The sequence below is a fragment of the Letharia columbiana genome (assembly GCF_014066305.1).
Source record: "Letharia columbiana isolate WasteWater2 chromosome Unknown Sc0000042_s0, whole genome shotgun sequence".
Taxonomy (NCBI): domain Eukaryota; kingdom Fungi; phylum Ascomycota; class Lecanoromycetes; order Lecanorales; family Parmeliaceae; genus Letharia; species Letharia columbiana.
In genome coordinates this window covers 151031-172268 of record NW_023501086.1, presented here as the reverse complement: position 1 = coordinate 172268, position 21238 = coordinate 151031, and the positions used below count along the sequence as shown (strand labels likewise).

At 49.8% G+C, this 21238-nt stretch overlaps 12 protein-coding genes across 12 annotated transcripts; 4 read left to right on the top strand and 8 right to left on the bottom strand.

Annotated features, from left to right (window-relative positions):
* Positions 1-1833: 1833 nt before the first annotated feature.
* HO173_009691 (uncharacterized protein) lies at positions 1834-2727 on the bottom strand (the record flags this gene model as incomplete). Its single annotated transcript, XM_037311580.1, has 3 exons — positions 1834-1990; positions 2282-2547; positions 2629-2727. 3 exons carry the CDS (start codon positions 2725-2727, stop codon positions 1834-1836), a joined length of 522 nt encoding a protein of 173 aa, XP_037161527.1.
* A 261-nt stretch (positions 2728-2988) lies between these two features.
* HO173_009690 (uncharacterized protein) lies at positions 2989-4965 on the top strand (the record flags this gene model as incomplete). Its single annotated transcript, XM_037311579.1, has 6 exons — positions 2989-3131; positions 3184-3400; positions 3452-3488; positions 3536-3631; positions 3686-4862; positions 4935-4965. The coding sequence occupies 6 exons, from the start codon at positions 2989-2991 to the stop codon at positions 4963-4965; spliced, it is 1701 nt and encodes a 566-aa protein (XP_037161526.1).
* A 1184-nt stretch (positions 4966-6149) lies between these two features.
* Positions 6150-7156, top strand: HO173_009689 (uncharacterized protein; the record flags this gene model as incomplete). Its single annotated transcript, XM_037311578.1, has 2 exons — positions 6150-7077; positions 7128-7156. 2 exons carry the CDS (start codon positions 6150-6152, stop codon positions 7154-7156), a joined length of 957 nt encoding a protein of 318 aa, XP_037161525.1.
* Positions 7157-7254: 98 nt separating this feature from the next.
* HO173_009688 (uncharacterized protein) lies at positions 7255-8378 on the bottom strand (the record flags this gene model as incomplete). The annotated part of the gene is made up of 2 exons (XM_037311577.1): positions 7255-8298; positions 8364-8378. The coding sequence occupies 2 exons, from the start codon at positions 8376-8378 to the stop codon at positions 7255-7257; spliced, it is 1059 nt and encodes a 352-aa protein (XP_037161524.1).
* Positions 8379-9035: 657 nt separating this feature from the next.
* Positions 9036-9833, bottom strand: HO173_009687 (uncharacterized protein; the record flags this gene model as incomplete). Its single annotated transcript, XM_037311576.1, has 2 exons — positions 9036-9561; positions 9634-9833. The coding sequence occupies 2 exons, from the start codon at positions 9831-9833 to the stop codon at positions 9036-9038; spliced, it is 726 nt and encodes a 241-aa protein (XP_037161523.1).
* A 21-nt stretch (positions 9834-9854) lies between these two features.
* On the bottom strand, positions 9855-10623 carry HO173_009686 (uncharacterized protein; the record flags this gene model as incomplete). The annotated part of the gene is made up of 2 exons (XM_037311575.1): positions 9855-10124; positions 10243-10623. The coding sequence occupies 2 exons, from the start codon at positions 10621-10623 to the stop codon at positions 9855-9857; spliced, it is 651 nt and encodes a 216-aa protein (XP_037161522.1).
* A 15-nt stretch (positions 10624-10638) lies between these two features.
* On the bottom strand, positions 10639-10869 carry HO173_009685 (uncharacterized protein; the record flags this gene model as incomplete). The annotated part of the gene is made up of 1 exon (XM_037311574.1): positions 10639-10869. One exon carries the CDS (start codon positions 10867-10869, stop codon positions 10639-10641), a length of 231 nt encoding a protein of 76 aa, XP_037161521.1.
* Positions 10870-11727: 858 nt separating this feature from the next.
* HO173_009684 (uncharacterized protein) lies at positions 11728-12582 on the bottom strand (the record flags this gene model as incomplete). The annotated part of the gene is made up of 1 exon (XM_037311573.1): positions 11728-12582. One exon carries the CDS (start codon positions 12580-12582, stop codon positions 11728-11730), a length of 855 nt encoding a protein of 284 aa, XP_037161520.1.
* Positions 12583-13376: 794 nt separating this feature from the next.
* Positions 13377-14772, top strand: HO173_009683 (uncharacterized protein; the record flags this gene model as incomplete). The annotated part of the gene is made up of 2 exons (XM_037311572.1): positions 13377-13619; positions 13678-14772. 2 exons carry the CDS (start codon positions 13377-13379, stop codon positions 14770-14772), a joined length of 1338 nt encoding a protein of 445 aa, XP_037161519.1.
* Positions 14773-15896: 1124 nt separating this feature from the next.
* HO173_009682 (uncharacterized protein) lies at positions 15897-17065 on the top strand (the record flags this gene model as incomplete). The annotated part of the gene is given in 3 exon segments (XM_037311571.1): positions 15897-16192; positions 16332-16621; positions 16638-17065. The coding sequence occupies 3 exon segments, from the start codon at positions 15897-15899 to the stop codon at positions 17063-17065; spliced, it is 1014 nt and encodes a 337-aa protein (XP_037161518.1).
* A 271-nt stretch (positions 17066-17336) lies between these two features.
* On the bottom strand, positions 17337-18098 carry HO173_009681 (uncharacterized protein; the record flags this gene model as incomplete). The annotated part of the gene is made up of 3 exons (XM_037311570.1): positions 17337-17561; positions 17690-17776; positions 17994-18098. The coding sequence occupies 3 exons, from the start codon at positions 18096-18098 to the stop codon at positions 17337-17339; spliced, it is 417 nt and encodes a 138-aa protein (XP_037161517.1).
* Positions 18099-18648: 550 nt separating this feature from the next.
* HO173_009680 (uncharacterized protein) lies at positions 18649-19714 on the bottom strand (the record flags this gene model as incomplete). The annotated part of the gene is made up of 3 exons (XM_037311569.1): positions 18649-19265; positions 19312-19555; positions 19607-19714. The coding sequence occupies 3 exons, from the start codon at positions 19712-19714 to the stop codon at positions 18649-18651; spliced, it is 969 nt and encodes a 322-aa protein (XP_037161516.1).
* Positions 19715-21238: the final 1524 nt, after the last annotated feature.

Sequence of the window (21238 nt, the reverse complement as noted above, 5' to 3'; positions counted from 1 at the left end):
TTCTGACGGCAAAACACCCGGTTCCTGGGCTTGAAAGGGTCGCATGGAGGGAAGAGACGCAAAACGTGCACACGCGTAGGGTCTGCGAAGGACCGTTGCCCGTGGGGTCCTGGCCATGAGTGTAGAGTACGTCCAAGCCCGGTCGACGGCGCGGTGAACGAGGTAGCGCAGAGAAGATATGTTCTTCTCACATCAAGCCTGTGTTGTAGATAGTTGCGGAGTCGACAGACAACTGGCGATGTCGCCGGTGGAAAAAGAAAAGCTCGATGGCCGCAAGCATCATCGTGTTCGGACAGCAGTTCAAGCCCGGTGGCAAGTGAAATATCGATGTCGCAACATGGGTACTATCTCCCTGCCCCAGACGGACCTCATCGAGACATACGGGGCACATTGATTACGGTGTTGTTGCTGCAAACCCATGGATGGGCGTCTTCAATGGCTGCTGATTTGAATAGAAGTACGGGCAAGACTGGAAATTTAACGAACAAAACAGCCTTGCATCGTGATTTGAAGTCGCATGCCTCGTCACCACCACAAACATCGATCCTCTAGACCTGAATATCGTACTCCCCTCCGCACCAACATCAGCCCCTATCACTCCTCTCCCAGCCATCACCCACATCTCCACAGAACGCTCACGTGCCCCCAAGACAATCGTCACAAGTACTCGGGTTCAACAGCTCGCATGTAAGGTCGACAGGCAAGCAGGGAGCATCGGGGCAATTGGCCGGGCCTAGTTGTTCCGCGATGTACTTTTGGACGAGACAATCCTCATTGAGCTACTCGATGGCGCAGAGACCGTCTGCGCCATTGCATCTTTGTAGGGCGGTTTGGAGCCTATGACGCGGGTCAAATTCATCAGTGGATGCCTGGAAATTAGTGGAGGTTTTGCTTGTGTATTCGTAGACCGCGTTTGCGGATGACTGCTCTTCGTGCCTGACGAGGAAAGAGTTAAAAAGGGCCTGCTGTTACCCATTATAGATATCCACTGGAGTGATCTGAGCCTTGTTATAGGCATCCACATCATCGGTCCCAAGAAATCCATTGTGTTTGGTCTTAGCCATGCAGGTGAAGTTGGTCGTGCAGTGGCCGCAGGTGTTGGTGGAGCTTTGGGCAAAACCCTGATTCGGATCGTGCCGCTAGACTCAGACATTGGCTGCCCAGTAGCAATGTTTTCGTTGGTCAGCAACACCCAAGAAACCTGTCAGCGGACCACAAGAGCCGGTAATGGCAATTGTTCTCTCGCCTTCCTTGGCCGTCTACATGGCAGAAAGGGTCGCCAACGGTGTTTCCATCGAGGGCAATGTCGGCAATGGCTGATGGTATTAGGAGAAGGTATGCGCTTGCCACATATTCAAAGATTGACAGCTTCATGATGATATGCGCCTGGAATGCTGCAGCTATTCGTGCTTGGGGGTTGGGAGAAGGGGCACAAAGTGCGAGTGAGTGTGATGAAGAGGGAAGAAAAGGGAAGGAAGCCTGTGAAGTCAGGACTTTTGGGTAGGAGACGACGAGGTGACACATTGTAGTGAGAGTAGACATTCTCCGTCAAATTCAAAGACACAAATTTGACGTCGGTGTTTCTTCCGCTACCCTCCAGGCAATGCAAGCAAGGCATTTTCTTGGGGCCCCAAACACCTAAGTGTATCCTGGGGGCAATCCGAGCTCACGCCGTGGGCAACCATCCTGGCATGCAGACTGGCAAAAAGGTCGGAAACTTGTAGTTGGATCACTGTACTGTTGTAGATTTCGGCAGATGGAAGAGCAGTTGGAGAAACCGAAGACGAGGATCGGATCTCATAATGCGGATGACAATTGCCATACTTTCCATCATCAAAGCTTCGCGTTGCCCTTGATGACATCCCTCAACAGCTTCAATCCCTCGACCGCAAATGCAACCATGTTTCCTTCTCTGTCACCTCCCAATCCTGTTTCAACTTCTTTCATAGATGTTGCTTTCTCCGTCGCTACCGCAAGCGCAACGTAGCCCCTACAATATAGACTCAAGTCAGCCACTAACCCTCGATTCGCAAGCGCGCTGCCAGGAAATTTGGCAATAACGATGGTAGAGAAGGCCTTGAATATTGGCAATATGAGCACGAAGTTTGAGGTTCATTGTTTATAAGGACTCTGTCCGGATTGTTTCTTCATATGGTTTGCCATATCTTCTTCTCGTATGACCTAGGAGCGCACAAAATCCGAAAGATGCCAGTGCATAAGGCTGCCGGATTTTCTGGCAGCTTGCCTGATCGGTCATCCAAGATAGGAATTTAAGACTCACGGGGTCCGGTTCCTCGTATTCCCTCCTGTCGGTCCTGCGGTCCCACTTTCACAGACGCAGTACGTAGCGCTCAGCGTCCCCCTCACATTCTCCGCCAAACCCTTCACCACATCCTCCGTAGGGCCTTTATATGACTTCAAATGGTCTTGAGTCCACCCCGCAAACGCAATGCGTGACTCAAGCGTGTACAGCGTCAAGCCGCCTTTGTAGATTTTCGAAGCGCCTGGAGTAGAGAGCAGGGAGGCGGAGATGAGACCGCCGGCGGCCTATGACAGGATTTCAGGCATTGGTGCAATTTTTCGGCTGCGAACTAAAGGCAAGAAGGATGCTGGAGAGGCTGAGCGTACTGTTTCGGCCACGCAAACGGTTTCGGAGCGTTCTTTGAGGAGAGCGGAGACTTCAAAGGCCATTTCGCGGACTGCTGGTGGAGGGAAACCCGAGGCCATTGTCGAGAAGGAAGCGAAGTAACGGAGCTTGACCGCGTGGAATGTTGTTTTTCTAACCAACGTAGTAGTCGAGATGCAGTCGCGGAGGAAAATAGGAATGTACGGTACTGCAATTCAATTGGGATAAAGGCCCTGACGTGGAGCCATCCAAGCAGTCCTAGCTCAGCCTTACGAGCTCTCCCATTCCACCTTCCTCTTTAGTCCGAGGCGTCTCTTCTTTTTCTTTCCCCACCTGGATATCGGAATCCCACGCTCTTTATCATGCGAGTCAATCAGTATCTGGCACAGTGTCACCCGAGCTTCCTGCGGTTCGACGTCATGGTGGTGGTCGGCAGCGCTCAATTGCAGCTAAATGCGAGCAAGATTGCGATGGAAGGAGAATCCAAGCAGAATTCTACAGCACTGTCTTTCCTATTGAACCTCTCCAATCCATCGACCTTAACTAGATATACGCAGCAGCAGAATGGCAGACGAGAAAGTACCATCATACCCTGACGTGGAGCAGACCCTCTTCGATGATAAAGATGGGGCACCGCCGGCCCAAGTCCTCAAGCATGCAAATGATGCCGATGAAGCGATGAAAGCTTTTGAGGGCCATGACGGGGAACTGTTGGTCCTAGATGAAGCGACGAACAGAAGACTGCTGCGGAAGATTGACCTCAATATTCTGCCGGTACGTGTAGCATACAGCGACGGCAAAGGTCCACTGCTGACATGGCTATAGCTGCTATGCGTTGTTTACGGTCTCAACTATCTCGATAGTATGGCTTCCACCTCGTTGCCGGTGAACTGGTTTGACATGAGACAGAAACGACGCTATCATATGCCAGTGTGATGGGCATTAAGGAGGACATCGGCCTGGTAAATGATGACTACCAATGGTTGGGCAGCATGTTCTACTTCGGTACGCTCACCATACTATACTGTCTCCCTAAGCCTCATTACTGATGCATTGCAGGCTACCTCGCCTGGGAATATCCAACAAATCGACTCCTCCAGCGCCTCCCTCTCGCCAAATACTCCTCCTTCTGCATCATCCTGTGGGGCCTGGTCCTCTGCTGCATGGCAGCTGTGAAGAACTTTTCCGGCGCCATCGCCGTTCGCTTCTTCCTTGGTATCTTCGAAGCTGCCGTGACACCCGGCTTTGCACTCTTCTCGTCCCAATGGTACACCAAGAAAGAGCAAGGAACACGAATAGGAATCTGGTTCAGCTTCAACGGCTTTGCACAGATCTTTGGCGGGTTAGTAGCTTACGGCATTGCTAAAGGCGCGGCGCTGCACGGCTCATCCATTGCGCCTTGGAAGATTGTGTTCCTCGTCACGGGTCTCCTGACGGCGACGATCGGCTGCCTCTTCCTCTTTTTCGTCCCAGACAACCAGCTCAACGCACGCTGGCTCAGCAAAAACGACCGGCGCCTAGCCGTCGAAAGAGTCCGCGTCAATCAACAAGGGATCGGGAACAAGCATTTCAAAGCCTACCAACTGAAAGAAGCCCTCCTCGACCCCTTAACCTGGGCCATGGTCTTCTTCGCCCTCACAGGTGACATCCCCAATGGCGGCATCAGCAATTTTTTCAGCCAACTCATCGTCTCATTCGGCTACACAGCAGACCAAAGCCTTCTCTACGGCACACCCGGCGGCGCTGTTGAGGTTGTCTCTCTGATTGTTTGTGGCTACCTAGGTGACCGCTTGGGCAACAGAATTTTGGTTAGCACCTCTGGCTTGATGATTTCGATACTTGGCATGATCCTCATCGTTGCTTTGCCCTTATCCAATGACGGCGGCCGTCTGGCAGGCTACTATCTCACCCAAGCAAGCCCTACGGGCTTCGTTGCCCTTCTGTCGCTCATTTCCAGCAACGTAGCCGGCTACACTAAGAAAACAACCGTCGCTGCTTTGTACCTCATTGGCTACTGCGTAGGCAACATCATCGGGCCGCAGACATTCAGACCCAAAGACGCCCCACGCTACGTACCCGCCGAGATAACAATCATCTGCTGCTGGGCCGCATGCCTAGTAGATCTGTTGTTCATTTGGTGGTATTGCCAGAATCAGAATAAGAAGAAAGCGGCCTTTAGGGCGCAGCCGCAGTATCGGAAATTGGAGAATCAGGAGTGGCTAGATTTAACTGACAAGTGAGTCTGAACCCATCGCGGCGATGGGGACGACAGGCAGCACTGGGAATGAGTATGCTGACTTGCTTCTAGAGAGAATCCGGAGTTTGTATATACCCTCTGAATGACCTTGGTTGAGATATGTAACCAGTAGTGGGTTAGGCTTGGGCAAAAGATACGCTAGGCTTTGGGAATGGCATGGGATGAAGGGATAGACTGTTTGAGTATGGTACATATAGGGGCGAGTGCACGACTTGTTGAATAACGCCGTCTCTGGCAAAGGAGATGCCGAATCCATCTCTGCATTATATCAGACCGCTCCCGAATACCTTGCTGCTGTTTACCAGGAACAATCTATTCAATGGCCCCTCTTCACACTCCATCGAAACAATCATCAATGTATGAAACAATCTCGTAAGAATCTGCTACCGTTCTCAACGATAGGTACGTATTGGAGACAACCCACCCTAGCCTAAAATATCCCAAGGGTGCCCACCCTCCGAACGTGGAGTACGCAGCGTCTTCTGAATCAAGAATGTGGCTATGCTCAATCAAGAAGCCAAAATCTAAGCAGTGGAAAAGGCCTAGCTGGACATATACGAATAATATGGCTCGGACTGTATACAGCCTACTCAGAAAGGTGTCAACGACCGCAACGCCGTCACCTAGAGGATCGATTTTCCAACGCAGATATCCGCATGCAAGATGCTGTACTCCGCTTGCACCTATCTTCAACAAGCGGCTCGGTATTTGTCTCGGGAGACCATCAGGTCACATGCCCCGCACGATGACTCCGCTCAAAGTCTCACTTCGCCAAGCCATGATTCAAGGCGGCTTGTTGCAGGATGTCGATGTATGTATGGACCGGTCCTCAGGGTGCAAGGGAGCTGCAAAGGTTGCTCTCCTCTCAACGCCCTTGCATGCATGATGAGGTATAGGTACTTCATCATCTATCTGACGCTCGAGCGATGACCAAGTCAACGTTGATCGCTTGCCTAGTCCCTCTGGATTCTCGCATGACAGCTCGCCGCCGTAGTAGGACAGAGTATAGAGTGCACATGCTGCAGCCAAACAAACAGGGGCACGTCATGCTCTTCATATTCTCCGTCCATTCATCGCAGTGCACGAAAACGTCGTGGGCAATCACGAGAACAGCAAACCTTATCGATGATTTCCCCACAGAAATACAGCTTTCCCCGGGGAATTTTGTGGATCTTGTTAAATCTTTTCCTTCACAGTCCCAAGTGCACTCCGCCTTGGACGTGCTCGTTGAAACGCCTGGTTTTTGAGAAATAGTATTTTGCAGCCATGAGAGACAAAAAAGAGCTTCCCAGTCGAGAACCTAACCGCAGAGGTCCAAGAGCTGTTCAGGATCAAGACGAGAGGATACCCCGGCGTAAATCAAAGGTCGCGGATCCTCAAGATGACAGAGACCGAGACAGTCCATTGACAAGACATCGATCAGTAGCCATCCGCACTCACGAGAGAGAAAGAGGCCGAGACAGCATCTCCTATTACCAAGGTCGCTCTAGCCATGCCAGCAAATACATGTCGTCGGAGGAAGCCCAAAAGGCCATACGTACTCTCTTTAAGCAGGTGAAAGAGGTTATGTCATTCTTTGCCAATTTCAGAGAGGAGTATCAACGGGAAGTTCGTGGTATTGAGGTATACGCCGGCCACACCATCTTGGAGAAGCTGTGGGAGCGCAAAATCGAGGGTAATGACAGCAAAGATCTTCCGAGTAAGGGTCAGTCCAAAAGCGATGTTGTTGGTGTGCATTCTGGGTTCAATGACGCTTCATGTCGGCTTTGGGGGAGCCTCAAGGACGCGTATGAGGGTGCTAGGACTCATCCTTCCGAACAAAACAACGGCATAGCTAGGAAGCTGGACATTGCTATAAAGGATTTCCGCAAATTGCTCGAGGAAGTTCGGACCAGATCTCAGGGAATGGACGGTCTGATCAAGGAATTAACAGTGCTCAAAGTGGTGCTGGAACTCGGTGGTGCTGGGACGGCATCTCATGACGACAGACCGAACCAACGGCCCAGGACCCATGCCGCTGGCCGTGGGCACCCGAGGGACTCCTGCCCGGAAGGTGAAGATGCACGGTACGAAGGGATGGGAGAGGATAGTGGTAGTGAGGATAAAGGCCAGCATGACGAACAGTATGGTGAAGACTCTGAGCGATCCGGTGGAAGGGAGGAAAGCGAAGTCGGTCGTGATGGAGAAGGCCAAGGTGCGTTCCCCACAGATCAATCTGTCTAGTCGACAACTAACGTGTAATAGGGGATGGTGGTGGTGAGGGCTGGGATTAGTAGGCTGCACTTGGGGGTGTTCTTGTTGTTGCCGCTCGGTCTGTTAGTTCAGCTTCCAATTCCTGGCCATTCTAGCTTCCTTTTAGCTGTGCTCTTAATTAATCACGAACTGATGACCTACGAAATGTAGTCCGTTCCTTGTTGGTCTTCGAAACCGTGACTTCATCCCCAACATCAATCACCTGCCCAGCTGCTGCTCCCTTTAAGAACCCATAACGCCCAAAGATCGGGCTGTACTTGTTGCCCTTATCTACCCTCCGATCTTTCATCAGCTTCTTAAGGATATTTGCTTCGCCGGTTCCAGATTTGCCTGTCGAGTAGTCGACGTTGATGCTGACGCATCTTCCACAGTTCTGTGTCAGTACGATCTCTGTGACGTTATTCTTCTCCTGTTTTTTGTTTGGGTTTATGGTAATGCTACCCCAATAGTCCTCCTCGTATGCTGCTGCGGCACCTGAAAGGACAATGTTGGGTCGGAACTTCGTGACGTCCATTCGTGTACCGTCTTGTAATCGCGAATCGACATCTCGCAATGACTCTTCTGTGATAACGAGGTAGGCGGCAACATCCGCGAAGCTGATACCCTCTCCTTCCATATCCTTACTGGCTAAGAGGCTTGGTATACTTGTAGTGATGCTCGAAAGCCACGACTTGCTGGCAGCGCCGCCATCCTGAGCCGCATTGGGAGACAAATTCCCGAGCACCGGCCGTCGATTCGGCCCAAGGTATGACAGCATCACATCATAGCCAAAGCACTCTGAGAACCAAGCATTGACCCTCTCAGGCATCTTGTACCCCTTGGCAGGACTCTGGTGTAGCCGCACATCCATCTCTTCCAAGTGTGCCACCTCAGGCTCCAACTGTATCTCCAAGCTCCTTCTCGCTCTGTCTGGAGGATCGTAGGTGACTGTGAACGTCCCGTTCGAGTTGATGCTCTGGAGGAATAGTGCTAGCTCTGGGTAGTACGTGATGGTCATGTTCTCCAAGTTGCCATTGGCGTGGCTTTTAGAGCGGGGCGAGAATGTTTTGCCATCGTGAACTTTGACGAGCATAAAACGCCGGTCGTAGGGAAATCCATGTGGAGAGGCGATGGCTGTTGTGAGAGGGACGCTGCGGAGGGACTTGATAGGGTAAGTGTAGAGCTGTTGGAGGGTGCACGGTCAATCTAGCGCTACTGAGGAGAGACGGCCGAAAATGTAAGACATACCTGGGTGATTCTCATGTCTGCGTTTGCGGATAGCTGTCTGCTGTGGTTATGAAGGGAGAGTTGAGCGGCAGGAACAGAGAGGGCGGGGTCGATCGCGCTGTTTTGCCAAGTGCCAGGCAAGCTGCTAGAAGACTGCTGACATTACTTATGATCATAGAAAGAGCAACTTTGTGGGCTCTTAGAAACTCTACGAGTCAGCAAATAGCCCAGTCGAAGATGGAGTCTAAGCCCTTGATTGTGCATACAGTGAATAATTCGAGGCCCCATAAAAGCCCTGGCCAGCTTGGCTGCTGTGAGTCAAGAGACAAAGCATCAAAGGCTGGAGGCATCCCATCTCCACGAGTCGAAATAAACAAGACTCCGAAATCTAGAAGATATCATCTCAACGCTTTTTGTTCGCCAATGTTGGTGAAGAGCCCATGCCTCGATGCTTCTGCAGACCTTCCCCTCTCGAAGTAGAACTCGTAGCACTGAAAGCCTTCGCTTCTCATTCTTACCCTATGTCCTATCCCATCATCCGGCAGGGTGCATCATTCAAGGATTCGGCCCTACAGCCAAGACATTGTGCAGCCCAGGCGCCAGATGACGGGATAGCCTCGTGATGGGGGGTGAATTTGTTCCTCTCTAGCGCCTTCTGATTGGCACATTCCAATCACCACAGTGCGAAGACCGTCAGTCCGTCTTCTGTGGTCCTTTCGTTCTGTGCATTTCTAAAGTCTCAACAGAGTAACGAGGGTATGAACGTATTTTGTTGTGTGCCCGGGAAGAAGCTGGTCCCAAGCGAGGTGATAGCCTTATCAAGCCTTTCCTTCTCCGAGTGACAAAGAATAGCAATAGCACAACCATGACACATGGAAATAGTAATGCCCAGGGCGAAGCAGTGACGGGCGGTAAATCAAGGTCAGCTGCCAATGTAGAGATTCTTGGGGTCTTAGGCGCCAGGGGTTTGACAATGGTTTCCGGTGGGAGGGCACCGGCGTACATGGTAAAGCGGTTAAGTGATCCTCGAAAGCCTGTGTCAAGATCGTCCCAGTCCAGAGCGTTGAACCAGAGTTCTTGCCCGATCTTCGGAGAAGCGACGAGAGAGATAGACTCGTTGGTAAGCAGCTTGCCGTCAAGGAAGAGCTTGATCATGCCTGATTCTTTGCGATCAAAAATGATGGCCATCTCGTGTGGTCCGCTTTTGAGAGGTGCCACACTGTACCAAGACGTCAGTCCCCTATTCTAGTGCGCCTCAAGTGCAAATGCAAAGTCAGTATCCTCGACCTACCCGCCAGCAGAAACCCAGTCCATGTCATCAAATCTCAGGTACTCCTCTTTCGCCAACTTATTTCCATGCCATTGCACGTTCAGTGTAACGCCTGGAAAGGGGTCATCGTTCCTGATACGTATGAGTATCTCTCCACCTGTCTCCATCCTGATCTTGAATAATCCACATACTTCCCCGTCAGAGAGCGATTCTTTGCCCATGTGGAACTCTGTTCGGACAGTCTAGACTCTTGTGTCCCAATCGGCAGGCACTGGCAACACAGCATAAGAGCCAGTCGTAAGGTTTCGAAAAGTAAATGCTGAGGTCTCGTCCTGCTGTAGCAAAGTCCCATTTGGCGCCCATCCATGATGGCTAAAGCCCGAGGAATCGATCCATTTCGCGTCGAGATCGTCCGTTGCAATTCTGTAATCCGAGAATATCCTCTGGTCCTTCTCCTTTAAGTCTGAAGTCCAGGTAATGGTGCAGTTGACGTTCTTGTCTGAAGGAGTGGACTAATAGCCATCACTAATAAGGTTATCGAAGAGCTTCCTCAGCTTACAGAAGAGGGGGGTCTCTATCACCCGCACAACGTTGGGTGTGAACAGCTTTGCAAAGTCCTCTGTTGGATACCAAAGACGGGTACCATAACTTTTTCTCGATGTCCTGCCAGCTCTTCCCAAACGCCAGGCTTTTAAGGGCCGATTCACTGTCATCTTCATATGAGAGAGGGTAGAACCATGAATGTCCGTCTAGCACAGTCAAATCAGGGTCCTTGTCCTGGTACATTTCATATGGCGTCCTCGCCGATAAGTCTTCCCAATTCTGCTTCTCTCTTACATCACCGTAACGCTGCATCCATCTTTTCAGAAACGGCGACCCGGCTTTTGACATTATCATGCCGTTAGGTATACCATCGCTTCCCTTTTGCATGGCCATTACTGTTGATCGACTGGTGGGATCGTTGATGACACCGTCGGAAGACTTCAAGGCTACCAGGTCGTTGTCCATCATAATCCCTAAGATACGTCAGTGTATGTTGCCCGTAGCCCCAAGGGCTTGTAACGAACCTCCTTCCTCGTACAAGATCTTGAGCCTAACGACATCCACTTGGTGTTCCGAGCCCTCAATTCTAGCACCGGAGACTACCGTAGGCAGAGCAATCCTCCGGAGCCACACCTCTGGCATTCCCAGGATCCAATTCCGTATCTGTGCCTCCAGCTTGAGCTCCTCTGGCAGCCATACATTGACGGTTTCCATCCCAAGATTGACAATGGCAGCGCGGATAACAGCGTATTCTAGTCACGATAGCTGTCTCACATTATTGTAGACGAAATGGGCAACCTTGGGTATGTGTTTAGTTTGGGGGATGGGTTCTGCATGTTTGCCGAGAATGTGCTGGAAGTCGGGATCTAAGCATTGCGGATTGGAGTACTGGTGGTCCATTGGTGAGAAAGACAAGTGACTCTACACGTGAACCAGCGAAAGAGGTCGAACTTCCAAGGCTTTCTGTAGAGTTAAAGATTCGACTCTTGGAAAACAGTATGAGAATTGTAGATGCTGGACGCTCTTTGAACTAAGTTTCGGAAAGGACAGTTCAAAAAGCGCTTGGTCGAAGCTGTTGGCATTCGGGATGGGGCATAGAGGCAGGATAAGTTTATTTTGTTTCGAGCGCACCTACCGCCATGGCTTGAATAAGGCAAGCAATGATGAAACTTCTTTCATGATTGTTTGAGCCCGAAACATCGTCTATCGCAAGATCGCTTCAGACGAAGCGTACTCATACGCGGGCCGATTTTTCTCCGGTGTTACTTCCGAAGACAGATCCCGTAGAACCTGGTGCTGCATCAAAAGCTTGCTGGTGTCATGCAAGTTGTCAGTAAAAGTGAAACCCAAGGTGCTGGAAATCTCAGATTTTGACAGCGTTTGGAAAATCAACCCGGAAAATCTGTTATCCATGAATAGAATCATTTGGTGCGGAGCATTGCATAACAGACAGCCTCATGGTTGACGCTGCTCTGATCGATCTTTTAGGGATACGTGTCCTCTCGACTGCCATTTTGTCTGGCACCAGCTGGCACCTTGCCCAGTGTTTCGTGCCATTTCACAATTTCTTTTTCACAATTTCTTTCTCTGTGCTTTGACAAAGTAGCCAAGCTTGGTCAAATTAAACACTCTAGTAAAATAGTAGTCCCAGAACATTCTCGGCATCAACGTGAGGAGCAGCCAGACGCTCCATGCCTGGTGTCCTCTCCACAGTGATCGTGCAGGCTTGGAGCCCAGCGCTGCCCTCACCACACCCTCCGCATATACTGTACTTTCAGTAGCCCCCTCCTGCGAATGTTTTTGTCTTCTCTCATATTCAATCTTGAGCGGGTGGTATAGGGAACCTTCTGGCAGCTCTCGACGAATGCTGGCAATGTTGCTTTTGACACCACCCGTCACCACCACCATCACATTGACATCGAAAGGCGCGAGCTCAACGCGGAGAGTGTCGCTGTAGGCGTGAAGAGCTGCTTTGGATGCGTTGTATGCAGAGCCGAAGACGTAGGGAATTACTGCGGCGACGCTACCAATCTGGACTATGGTGCCCTTTGCTTGGATGAGGAGAGGAGCGAAAGCCTGGCACATCCGCATCACGGAGAAAACATTGGTCTCGAACGTGGCTTGGACCTCAGAGAGATCGACGTCCAGAGCTGGAATAGTATAATTGCGTCCAGCATTATTGACCAGATAGTCCAAGGAACCATTGGTCCGTTCGGAGATATGCCGCTTGACTTCTGCAACGCTTTCGGGAGAAGTGACTTCTAACTGCAAGGCTTCGACGCCTAAAGCCTTGAGGTCTGTAACTGCTTTTTCGTTGCGAGCTGTAGCAAAGACATGGAGGCCTTTGGACTGGAATTGCGTAGCCAAGGCGTAACCTATACCACCTGGGCTGCAGCCCGTGATCAATACTGTCTTTCTTCCCTCCATTGTCAAGGTATACGTTTTCCGGGCACTTCTTAAGACAGGTAGTAATAGCGGGACGGGTTTTTGCTAATCGTTACGACTAGACCAAAAGGTGATCACTAAAGTAGTAGCCGTCACTAAACAGTAACTTAATACTAGTTGTAGGCTTGAAAGCGTATGACCGCTTTCCTACACATCTACTGCCCCAGGAAAAGAAGACGCCGCGCCCCCGCGGACAAGAGTGGAGACTGATACACCTAAAAGAACGGCGCAATCTCTACCTTCTACCAAAGCCACAAGCGCGCAATCGCACCGTTCGCCAGAAGTGGGACGGTAATCCCAAAAGAAGTCAGCTTCCGAGTCTGACAACAAATGCTGGATTAACGGGCACCCAGCTTACTACTTACTACGGACACGACCGTCAATTTGGTATACTCACATCTCCCCGAAGAGGTCAGAGGTATTTAATTCGTAACAAGTTCGATTCCTATTGGCGCTGGTACAATGGTAATGCGGTGTTTCTTATTTTTTCAATGTATGGGAAAGCGGTCGTACGCTTTCAAGCCTACAACTAGTACAAGTTACGTTGGTCTAGTCATAACGATTAGCAAAACCCGTCCCGCTTCTCCCAATTCTCCACTCAAGAATCAGGACATTGAAGCTGCCACATAAAATCTCCTTTCCGCGCTGAGTTCTCGTTGCCTTCCCACAATGGAGTGCAAAAGTCTCTTGAGTGCTGAGCCCATTCAATCCTACGGAGGATCCAGACACGGGTTCGAGCTTCAAGGTGGACGGCAGCGTCCCTGCTCAACGTCGACATGGCCACCAGTACCACCGTGATGGAAATGGCAACTCTACCCTCTTCCAAAGACCAACCAATTCCCTTGCAAACGCCAATGTGGGGAAATTCGGAACTCCCTGGGCCCATTGCTAGCCATGTCGTGGAGACTAAGCAGAGATGGAACAGCCCACGGATCAATACATACCGTCTGGCTGCCATCTTTTTCGCATTCCTCAATTTTGGAATGAATGATGGCTCGTACGGTGCATTGGTACCATATGTAGGCAATCACATAAGCAGCGAGTCTTACAGGAAATGCTGAATACTGATTCTTCAAGATCGAAGCAGACTACGGCCTATCCTACACTGTCACCTCCCTCGTCTTCCTCTCTCCCTTTGCCGGCTACACCTTCGCTGCCCTCTTCAGCGATCGTCTGCATCGCCTCGGTGGCCGGCGTGGGATTACAGTTCTCGCGCCTTCATGCAAAGTCATCGCTTACATCGTCATTGCTACGCACCCTCCATATCCTGCCGTGGTGACTATCCTTGCTCTTGCGGGGGTCGGCAACGGACTTCTCGACGCAGCATGGAATGCTTGGATTGGCACATTGGACCATACGAACCAGCTTCTGGGATTGTTGCATGGCTGCTATGGGCTTGGAGCGACGATCAGTCCCTTGATAGCTACCACTATGGTCACGAAGGGGCACCTAGGCTGGTGGACATTCGAGTACATTATGATTGGTGTTGTGACCCTGGAGATATGTGGAGGCACTTGGGCATTCTGGAAAGAGACGGGTGCGAAATACCGTGATGACAACAGTAGCGCCGACAGCGATGAAAAGGGCAAGACAAGTCTGGCCTTGAAACAGAAGGTCACTTGGATTTGTGCGGTATTCTTGCTTGCGTATGCGGGGACGGAGGTTTCTTTAGGTGGATGGATCGTCACCTTCATGATACGTGTCCGCCACGGTCAACCCTTCGCTTCTGGTATGACAGCCACGGGCTTCTGGCTCGGTATCACCATTGGACGAGTGACTCTCGGGTTCATCACTCCCAAGATTGGCGAAAGACTTGCTGTTGCCCTCTACATTATTTGCTCTCTTGGGCTTGAGCTACTGTTTTGGCTCGTGCCTCAATTCATTGTCTCTGCCGTTGCCATTTCTCTCGTGGGCTTTTTCATAGGTCCTTTATTCCCATCTGCTGTCATCATGGCGACGAAGCTCCTGCCACAAGAACTTCACGTGGCTGCTATAGGGTTTGCTGCTGCTGTAGGCGGAGGAGGGGCCGCTGTCCTCCCCTTTGCTGTTGGAGCAATAGCAAATGCCAGAGGCGTGCAGACTCTACAGCCTATTATTCTGGCATTACTGGCTGTACTGTTGGGTATCTGGCTGTTGCTGCCACGGATTCCCAAACATCTCCACGAAAGCTGAAATCCAGATTTCTTTTGGATATAGGCCAGCTGGGTTACAGCGCGATGTAGATAGAAAAGACCATAAAGTATGTAGATACAATTTAAGGGTGACTGTCATCCGATACTCCACAACGATCTCACGAGGAGGCTTGAATACCCTATAAACTTTAGCATCTCCACGACATCAATGTGATAGTCCAAATTTCTTGGGGCATAATACCCTAAGTCCTACCCAACTCGATAGGCCCACGCCGAATAAAGAAGACCTGGCCGCTTGATGCGGCAGATCCTTCCCGCCTCTTCTCGCACTCCTTCCCTTTCCACTCCTTCCTTGTTCCCAGTAAAAGCATCCTTTCCTTTGATTGTAAGGACTGCCACTTGTCTTGTTTTCACATATAGTATTTAAAGATCTCATTTGATACCTTCTATTCCAATGTCTTGTGAGAGTGTGCCCCACCAAGGCGGAGAGAAAGGGATTTATTGAGCGGTGTGACAGTCCCAGATCACCTGCTAACGTTAGAGCCTCCAATAGCGTCTCAATGTGCGGTACCGAATGCAGTATAAAGTATTGATTGAATAACCTTTACCAATACTACTCCAATGGTTTTGAGAGGCCTGAAATGCCCCATGTGTTTGAAGTACTCACGGAGCATGCCTCACACTCCATATCCCATTCCTGCCACTAAAACAACCACCTTTCCAAGCTTCTTCGCTGGGCTCTTCCAACTTTGCTAGATTCTTTGAAAGTCGTGAAGTTATGTTTTCCAGTCTGTCTCTGTGCGTTTTGCCATGCATACTGCCATTGTTTGATCAAGCACGAGTTCCCTATATTGTTAATGGATTTCTGTCTTCCGACTTACTGGTTGGCTTGTAGGTCCTAGGAAAGGCTTCTGATACGATCCTGTAATGGATGTCTTATTCATGCAGTAACCCATACTTGCTAGGAAATTTCACAGTGAAGACATAAATATTTAGGCGGATTGGACCCGTGCTGGAGCTGACAGTACGGTCATTGCTCGGCACTGCATGGTCATTGTTCGGCGCTGCACACTTCGATCCTACACACTTTCAACTATCAGAAACATTCCCGACTTATGATGATCAGTCCTTGTCTTGCTGCAGATGGAAAAAGCCACACATGCGATGGAGATGAGCTTAGACATATTACCCAATGCGGACGACAATCGAGCTAGAGATCTGGAAGTCATACACCTCAACAGGATGAGCTCAAATATATCATCCAGTGCAGACCAGAACAAAGCTCGTGGTGTGCAGCAAACGCCTCGAGATGCCCTTAACAACAAAATAGATGAGCTGGAGCAAAGGCTAGCTGCCCTGACCGCCGACATTTCTCCTTCAAAGGTCATCCAATGCCAGCTTCAGAACCGCAGAAGAGCAGACGTCACCCACACCACTCTCCCAAAATGCTCTGGGAAAGCGTAAGGAACAAGACTCGCCGAAGAGGCCAAATCCAGTCTCGTTTCCACCTCGGAGCAGTAGACGTCAGAGTTACACCAACACACAAACGTCTTCCCGCCCTACAACATCGCATCGAGCCTCTACCAGACCATCCACCAGACGCAATTCCACAGCGCCGACTTCGCAGGTCCCTTCAGCCTCTTCCTCCAGACGCGAAGGTCGAGCGCCGACAACGACTCGTCCGTCGGCCTCTTCTTCCAGGCGCTCTTCGTTCAGGGTCAATCAGCCAGCTAGCACTCAGACTAGTCGACCTGCTCGACTTAACCGAAGGAACAACACTACTTGGCCTCCTCCTACAGTCCTTCGTGACGGGAAACAGGCTCTCCAGTCTCTCCGAGCATTCTCAGACCTCCGCGATGACGTTTACTCTGCCATGCAAGCCGAAGAGCGTCTGAAATCAAGCAGCCTACCTACCCTTCCGCGTCCCACAACAGCAGACACAACGGCCGCCCTCATCGGTCTCGACAGCAAATGATGTGGGCACGGGAAGCTCGCAGGACCGTCACGAATACTCAAATCACGTCCCAGCCGCCAACATCGACTGGACTTCGGCATCCACCCGCCGCCGCGAGTACGAGAAGATCGACCAAGCACGCAGCGGCTTGCGCGGCTTCATACGACGCGTCACCCCGCGTATCTTGCGGCGGAAGACTGGTCGAGTCGGCTTTCATGATGATGGCAAAGGTAGCGATGCGGGGACGGTGAGGCGGTTCAGGATGGATGTGGCGGATGGGGATAGTGCTGTTGACGAAAGTGCAAAGAGCCACTGGTGGAAGTTCGGCAAGAAGAAGAAGGCGAAAGGGAAGGGCACGTCGTCATCCACAGAGCTATGAATGGAGTCGAACGTATAGGATACTGCCGAGGGGGCAAAGGGGCGTTGATTCGGCGCGCGTACGAGGGTAGAAGAGGTCTCAGGAGGGTCAATCGGAGTTGTATAGTCACAGTACCCGAGAAGAAGCCACAGATCTACTCTTGATGCTTCGAGTAGTTCAATGCTTCAGCTTCCAGTGTGTAACTATTTCACATCGAGCCATAGCCAAGTAATCACAACCAGCAGCACATTCCCCCCCCCTCCCCCGCCACCTCCCCCCTCCCAGCACACATCTAAAACACCAGCGCGGCCCCCTTCGTCTTCTTGTCCCCCCCCAGCTCAAAGTGCTTGCACCGCTTCAACGACAACTGCGCCTTGGTCTTACAGTTCGTGCACTCGAGCCTCAGCACGACCTTCTTCGTCGTCTTCGCCTTCTTGTGGAACACGGGCTTCGTCTGGCCCCCGTAGCCGGACTGCTTGCGGTCGTAGCGGCGCTTGCCCTGGGCGACCGAGGATGCCTGCACGGAACGCACGGGGGGGCGTCAGTCGGGCGGGGTGTACCGGACGGTACGGTACGGCGGAGATGGGGGTCTGGGGGAGTGGGGGGGGTGGTGGTGGAAGAGGGGGGGGGGGGGGTGTGACGTACCTTTCCGGCTTTGTATTGGGTGACTTTGTGCTGGGTGTGCTTTCGACACTCTTTGCCCTTGCAGTAGGTGCGGCGGGTTTTGGGAACCTGGGGTGCGAAAGTTTCGGCGTCAGTATTGCCCGTTTGAGGGGGGACTGTAGCCAGAGGGCTTGAAGGATGATTCGAGGGCGAGAACAACTCTCAACGCTGACGATAGGGCGGAAAAGAGGGGGTATGGGTTCCGAAGATACGTACGTTGACCTAAAGGGGTAGATACGTTAGCAATGGTACGGCTGCAAAAAAAAAAAATTGGCTCCCGGTCCACAGTGCAGGTGGAGAGGGTGCCTTGGTGCTGATGTTCCTCCTCTTCAAAGCTGCTTTGGCGGAGGATATCGAACCCCACGGAGCTCCTGTTCTTGCCTTTTGGCATTTTTTGTCTTTCTTCGGGTCTTGCTCTTGAAGCCATCCCTCCTCCAGCTCGATTCCAATGTAGCCTCCTCTCCTACCGCCCCTCGCCCTTCAAGCTCGCATTCCACCTGTTCCCATTTCCCGCAGAGCCAGCAGGCTCTTCTCCCGAAGCAACTGGCGGGAATGTAGAGAGAGTGGAGAGCTTACCATCTTGACTGTATTCAGGTGGTTTGGTTTCGTACGATAGAGCGGTCAATGTTGGTGTGGTCGCGGACGCCGATGAGGTTCGGATTTCAACTTCTGGGGTGCGGCTCGCTTGGAAATGTGTGCCAAGGCACTAGTTTTCGGTGGCAAATATCTCCGATCCTCCAGGCTCAGACTCAGCCAGCAGAACAGCTTGCTTCAGGACGAGAGACTGGGATCATAATGATCTGGTCGACCTGATACGGAGAAGAAGTTCTGAGATCTTGGTCCAAGTCTTTCTACAGTGTGCTTCCACGTCGGGTTTAGAGTGCGGTAATTGCCTGATACATTGCGTAAAGGAAATCCAAAGGAGTACAATGCCCAAGACCTCAATCTTGGTCAAAGTTGAAACCTTTGCCCTCATGATGACTATGCCCACCGCCATACCACAAAGTCCCCTTCCGATAATCCAGTCCTTTCTCTTCGCCCACAGTCCAGCTCCCTTCGCTGGTCAAGCTGTCTTCAGACCAGTACTTAGCCCGTAGCTCTCCATTGATCTCTTCCAGCGTTCTCACAAGCCCTTCGATCTTCCCACGATCAACGGCGTTGCCGTCTTTGTTCGAGATATCCTTCTGAGTGACGAAGCGTGCGATTGTAAGATGAGAAGATGGGACAACGTAACGAGAAGCCACTTCGACGCCCGCAGATCTGCAAAGACCGTACATGTCTCTGCGTAGATGGTGATAGGTGTAAGCATCAGCGTTGGCGGCTTTCTCTTCTGGTAAACCTTCCCCAGCGGCCGGTAGAAAGCTCAAGGCAATGGCTGCAGCGTCGTAGCTTAGCATTGGCTTAACGAGTCGGGCTCGATGATCGTATGTAAAGTCTGTAAGCTCCGGCACTTTGCTCTCCATAGTATTCACGAGATGCTCGATCTCCGCCTCTGTTTTGGAATGCGTGATTTCGAGAACGGTCATGTGAAGACATCCGACAGGCATGAGCCAGAGACCTGCAGCAATGAGCATGTAATAAACAGGCAGCATTCAATTGCTGACTAGGTGCATATCCAAGTAGCCGCTTCTGTAAAGTTTCCACGAGCTGCCGGATACGTTTTGGTGGTCTTGCCCAAAAGACCAGGCAATTTCTCGGATCGACGTATCCTGGATTTATCTCTGGGTTGACGAGCTTGTGCAGCACTTCGTCTATGATGAATCCTGAGAAATCTGGAGAGGTCAACTTGCTTTTTTGTTGGTCATTCCGAGTCTCGCGGTGCGTCTGATAGCGAAGCTGAATTTGTTTCTCGGACAATCAGCTCTCCAGTCACACATACGCTTGGTTTTCGTGGTGTACCGGTTCTTGTTTGCATGCTTCGAGCAATGCATCGTATGGATTTCCAGTCGTGGAATTTGAGGTACCGGAGAGGTCTGCGAAGACATTGCCATCGGCTATGCGAGACATTATTTCAACGGATATCTGATAGCAAATTTCCTCGGTCTACCTTGCTCCGGCTGCTCTCCGTAAGGACTAGCCCTTTGAGTAGGAGTGGGACCGGAGCAATACAAACAATGGCTATAGCGCAGTAAATTAGAAGTAGGCTCATATTCCAAAGTAAAACGCAGAGTTGTACCCACCGAGTCAATCTAGATTGACATTGCTCCGATGATGATGATGATGATGGCTTAGTGAGAGTGATAGTGAGGCGTCCAGTGCACAAATCAAAGAAGCAGCGGATCACAAGATTGGAGCTCAATAGAAGTGACAATGGGTTGCCGTTTGTTTGAGACGCTGTAAGGATTCCAGTACGACGATTGTATTCTAGAGCACTAACTCAGAGCTCTGATGAGCATTGCCTACCGCTCCAGATTTGAAGAAGAGGAGTTCTGGTGGGTAGGAGGTGTTGATTATCTATGAAGCAGGAAGGCTGCAGCAGGATATATCCCCCCCCCCCCCCCCCCCTTTTTTTTTTTTTTTTTTTCTCCCCTCCCCTCCCCCCCCCCCCCCCCTCTTTCCCTCCCCCCCCCCCCACCCCCCCCCCCCCCCCCCCATAAAAAACCACCCCTACCTTTTAAAAAAACAAACCACCAACCCAAACCCCAACAACCCACTTTTTTTTTTTCCCTCCCTTTAAAAATTTTTATTATAATAAAAACCTTCTTTTAAAACCTTTGCTTTCTCTTTTTTTTTCCTTTTTTTTTTTTTTTTTTTTTTAACCCCCCCCTCCCCCCCCCCTTTCTAACCCAAAATTTTTTTTTTTTTTTTTTATTTTTTTTTTTTTTTTTTTTTTTTTTATTTTTTTTTTTTTTTTTTTTTTTTTTTTTTTATATTTTTTTTAAAATAATTTTTTATAATATTTTTATAATTTTATTTAATTTTATTATTTTTTTTTTTTTTTTTTAAATAATTTAATTATTTTAATTTTTTTATTTTTTAATTTAAATTTTTTTTTTTATTTTATTTATTTTTTTTTTTATTTTTTTTTTTATTTTTTTTATTTTTTTTTATTTTTTTTTTTTTTTTTTTTAAATTTTTTTTTTTAATAAATAATAAATAAAATTTTTTAATATTTATTAAATTAATTTTTTTTTTATTAAAAAATTTATTTTAAATTTAACCAATTTTTTTTTTAATTTAAAAAAAAATTTTAAAAGTTAAAAGGTAAATTTTTTTAAAAAAATAGACTTCTTCGGGCGAATTACTAATTCATATCCTAAAAGTATAAATCCTTATCGAATCATACCCCTAATTACTGAATCATACCCCCACATCAAATTTCACCCAAATATGGGGTATGATTTGATAATTTGCCATTGCTTGGGGTATGATTTGATACTTTGCCATTGCTTGGGGTATGATTTGATGAGGATCTTGAATAATAGCTTTCTGATATACGGTAAGAGGGTTTAATGAAGTTAATGGTAGCGGTAGGCTTACTGAACGTCTGGTAGTAGTCGTCGACTTGATTATTGATGACGGTGGTGTTTG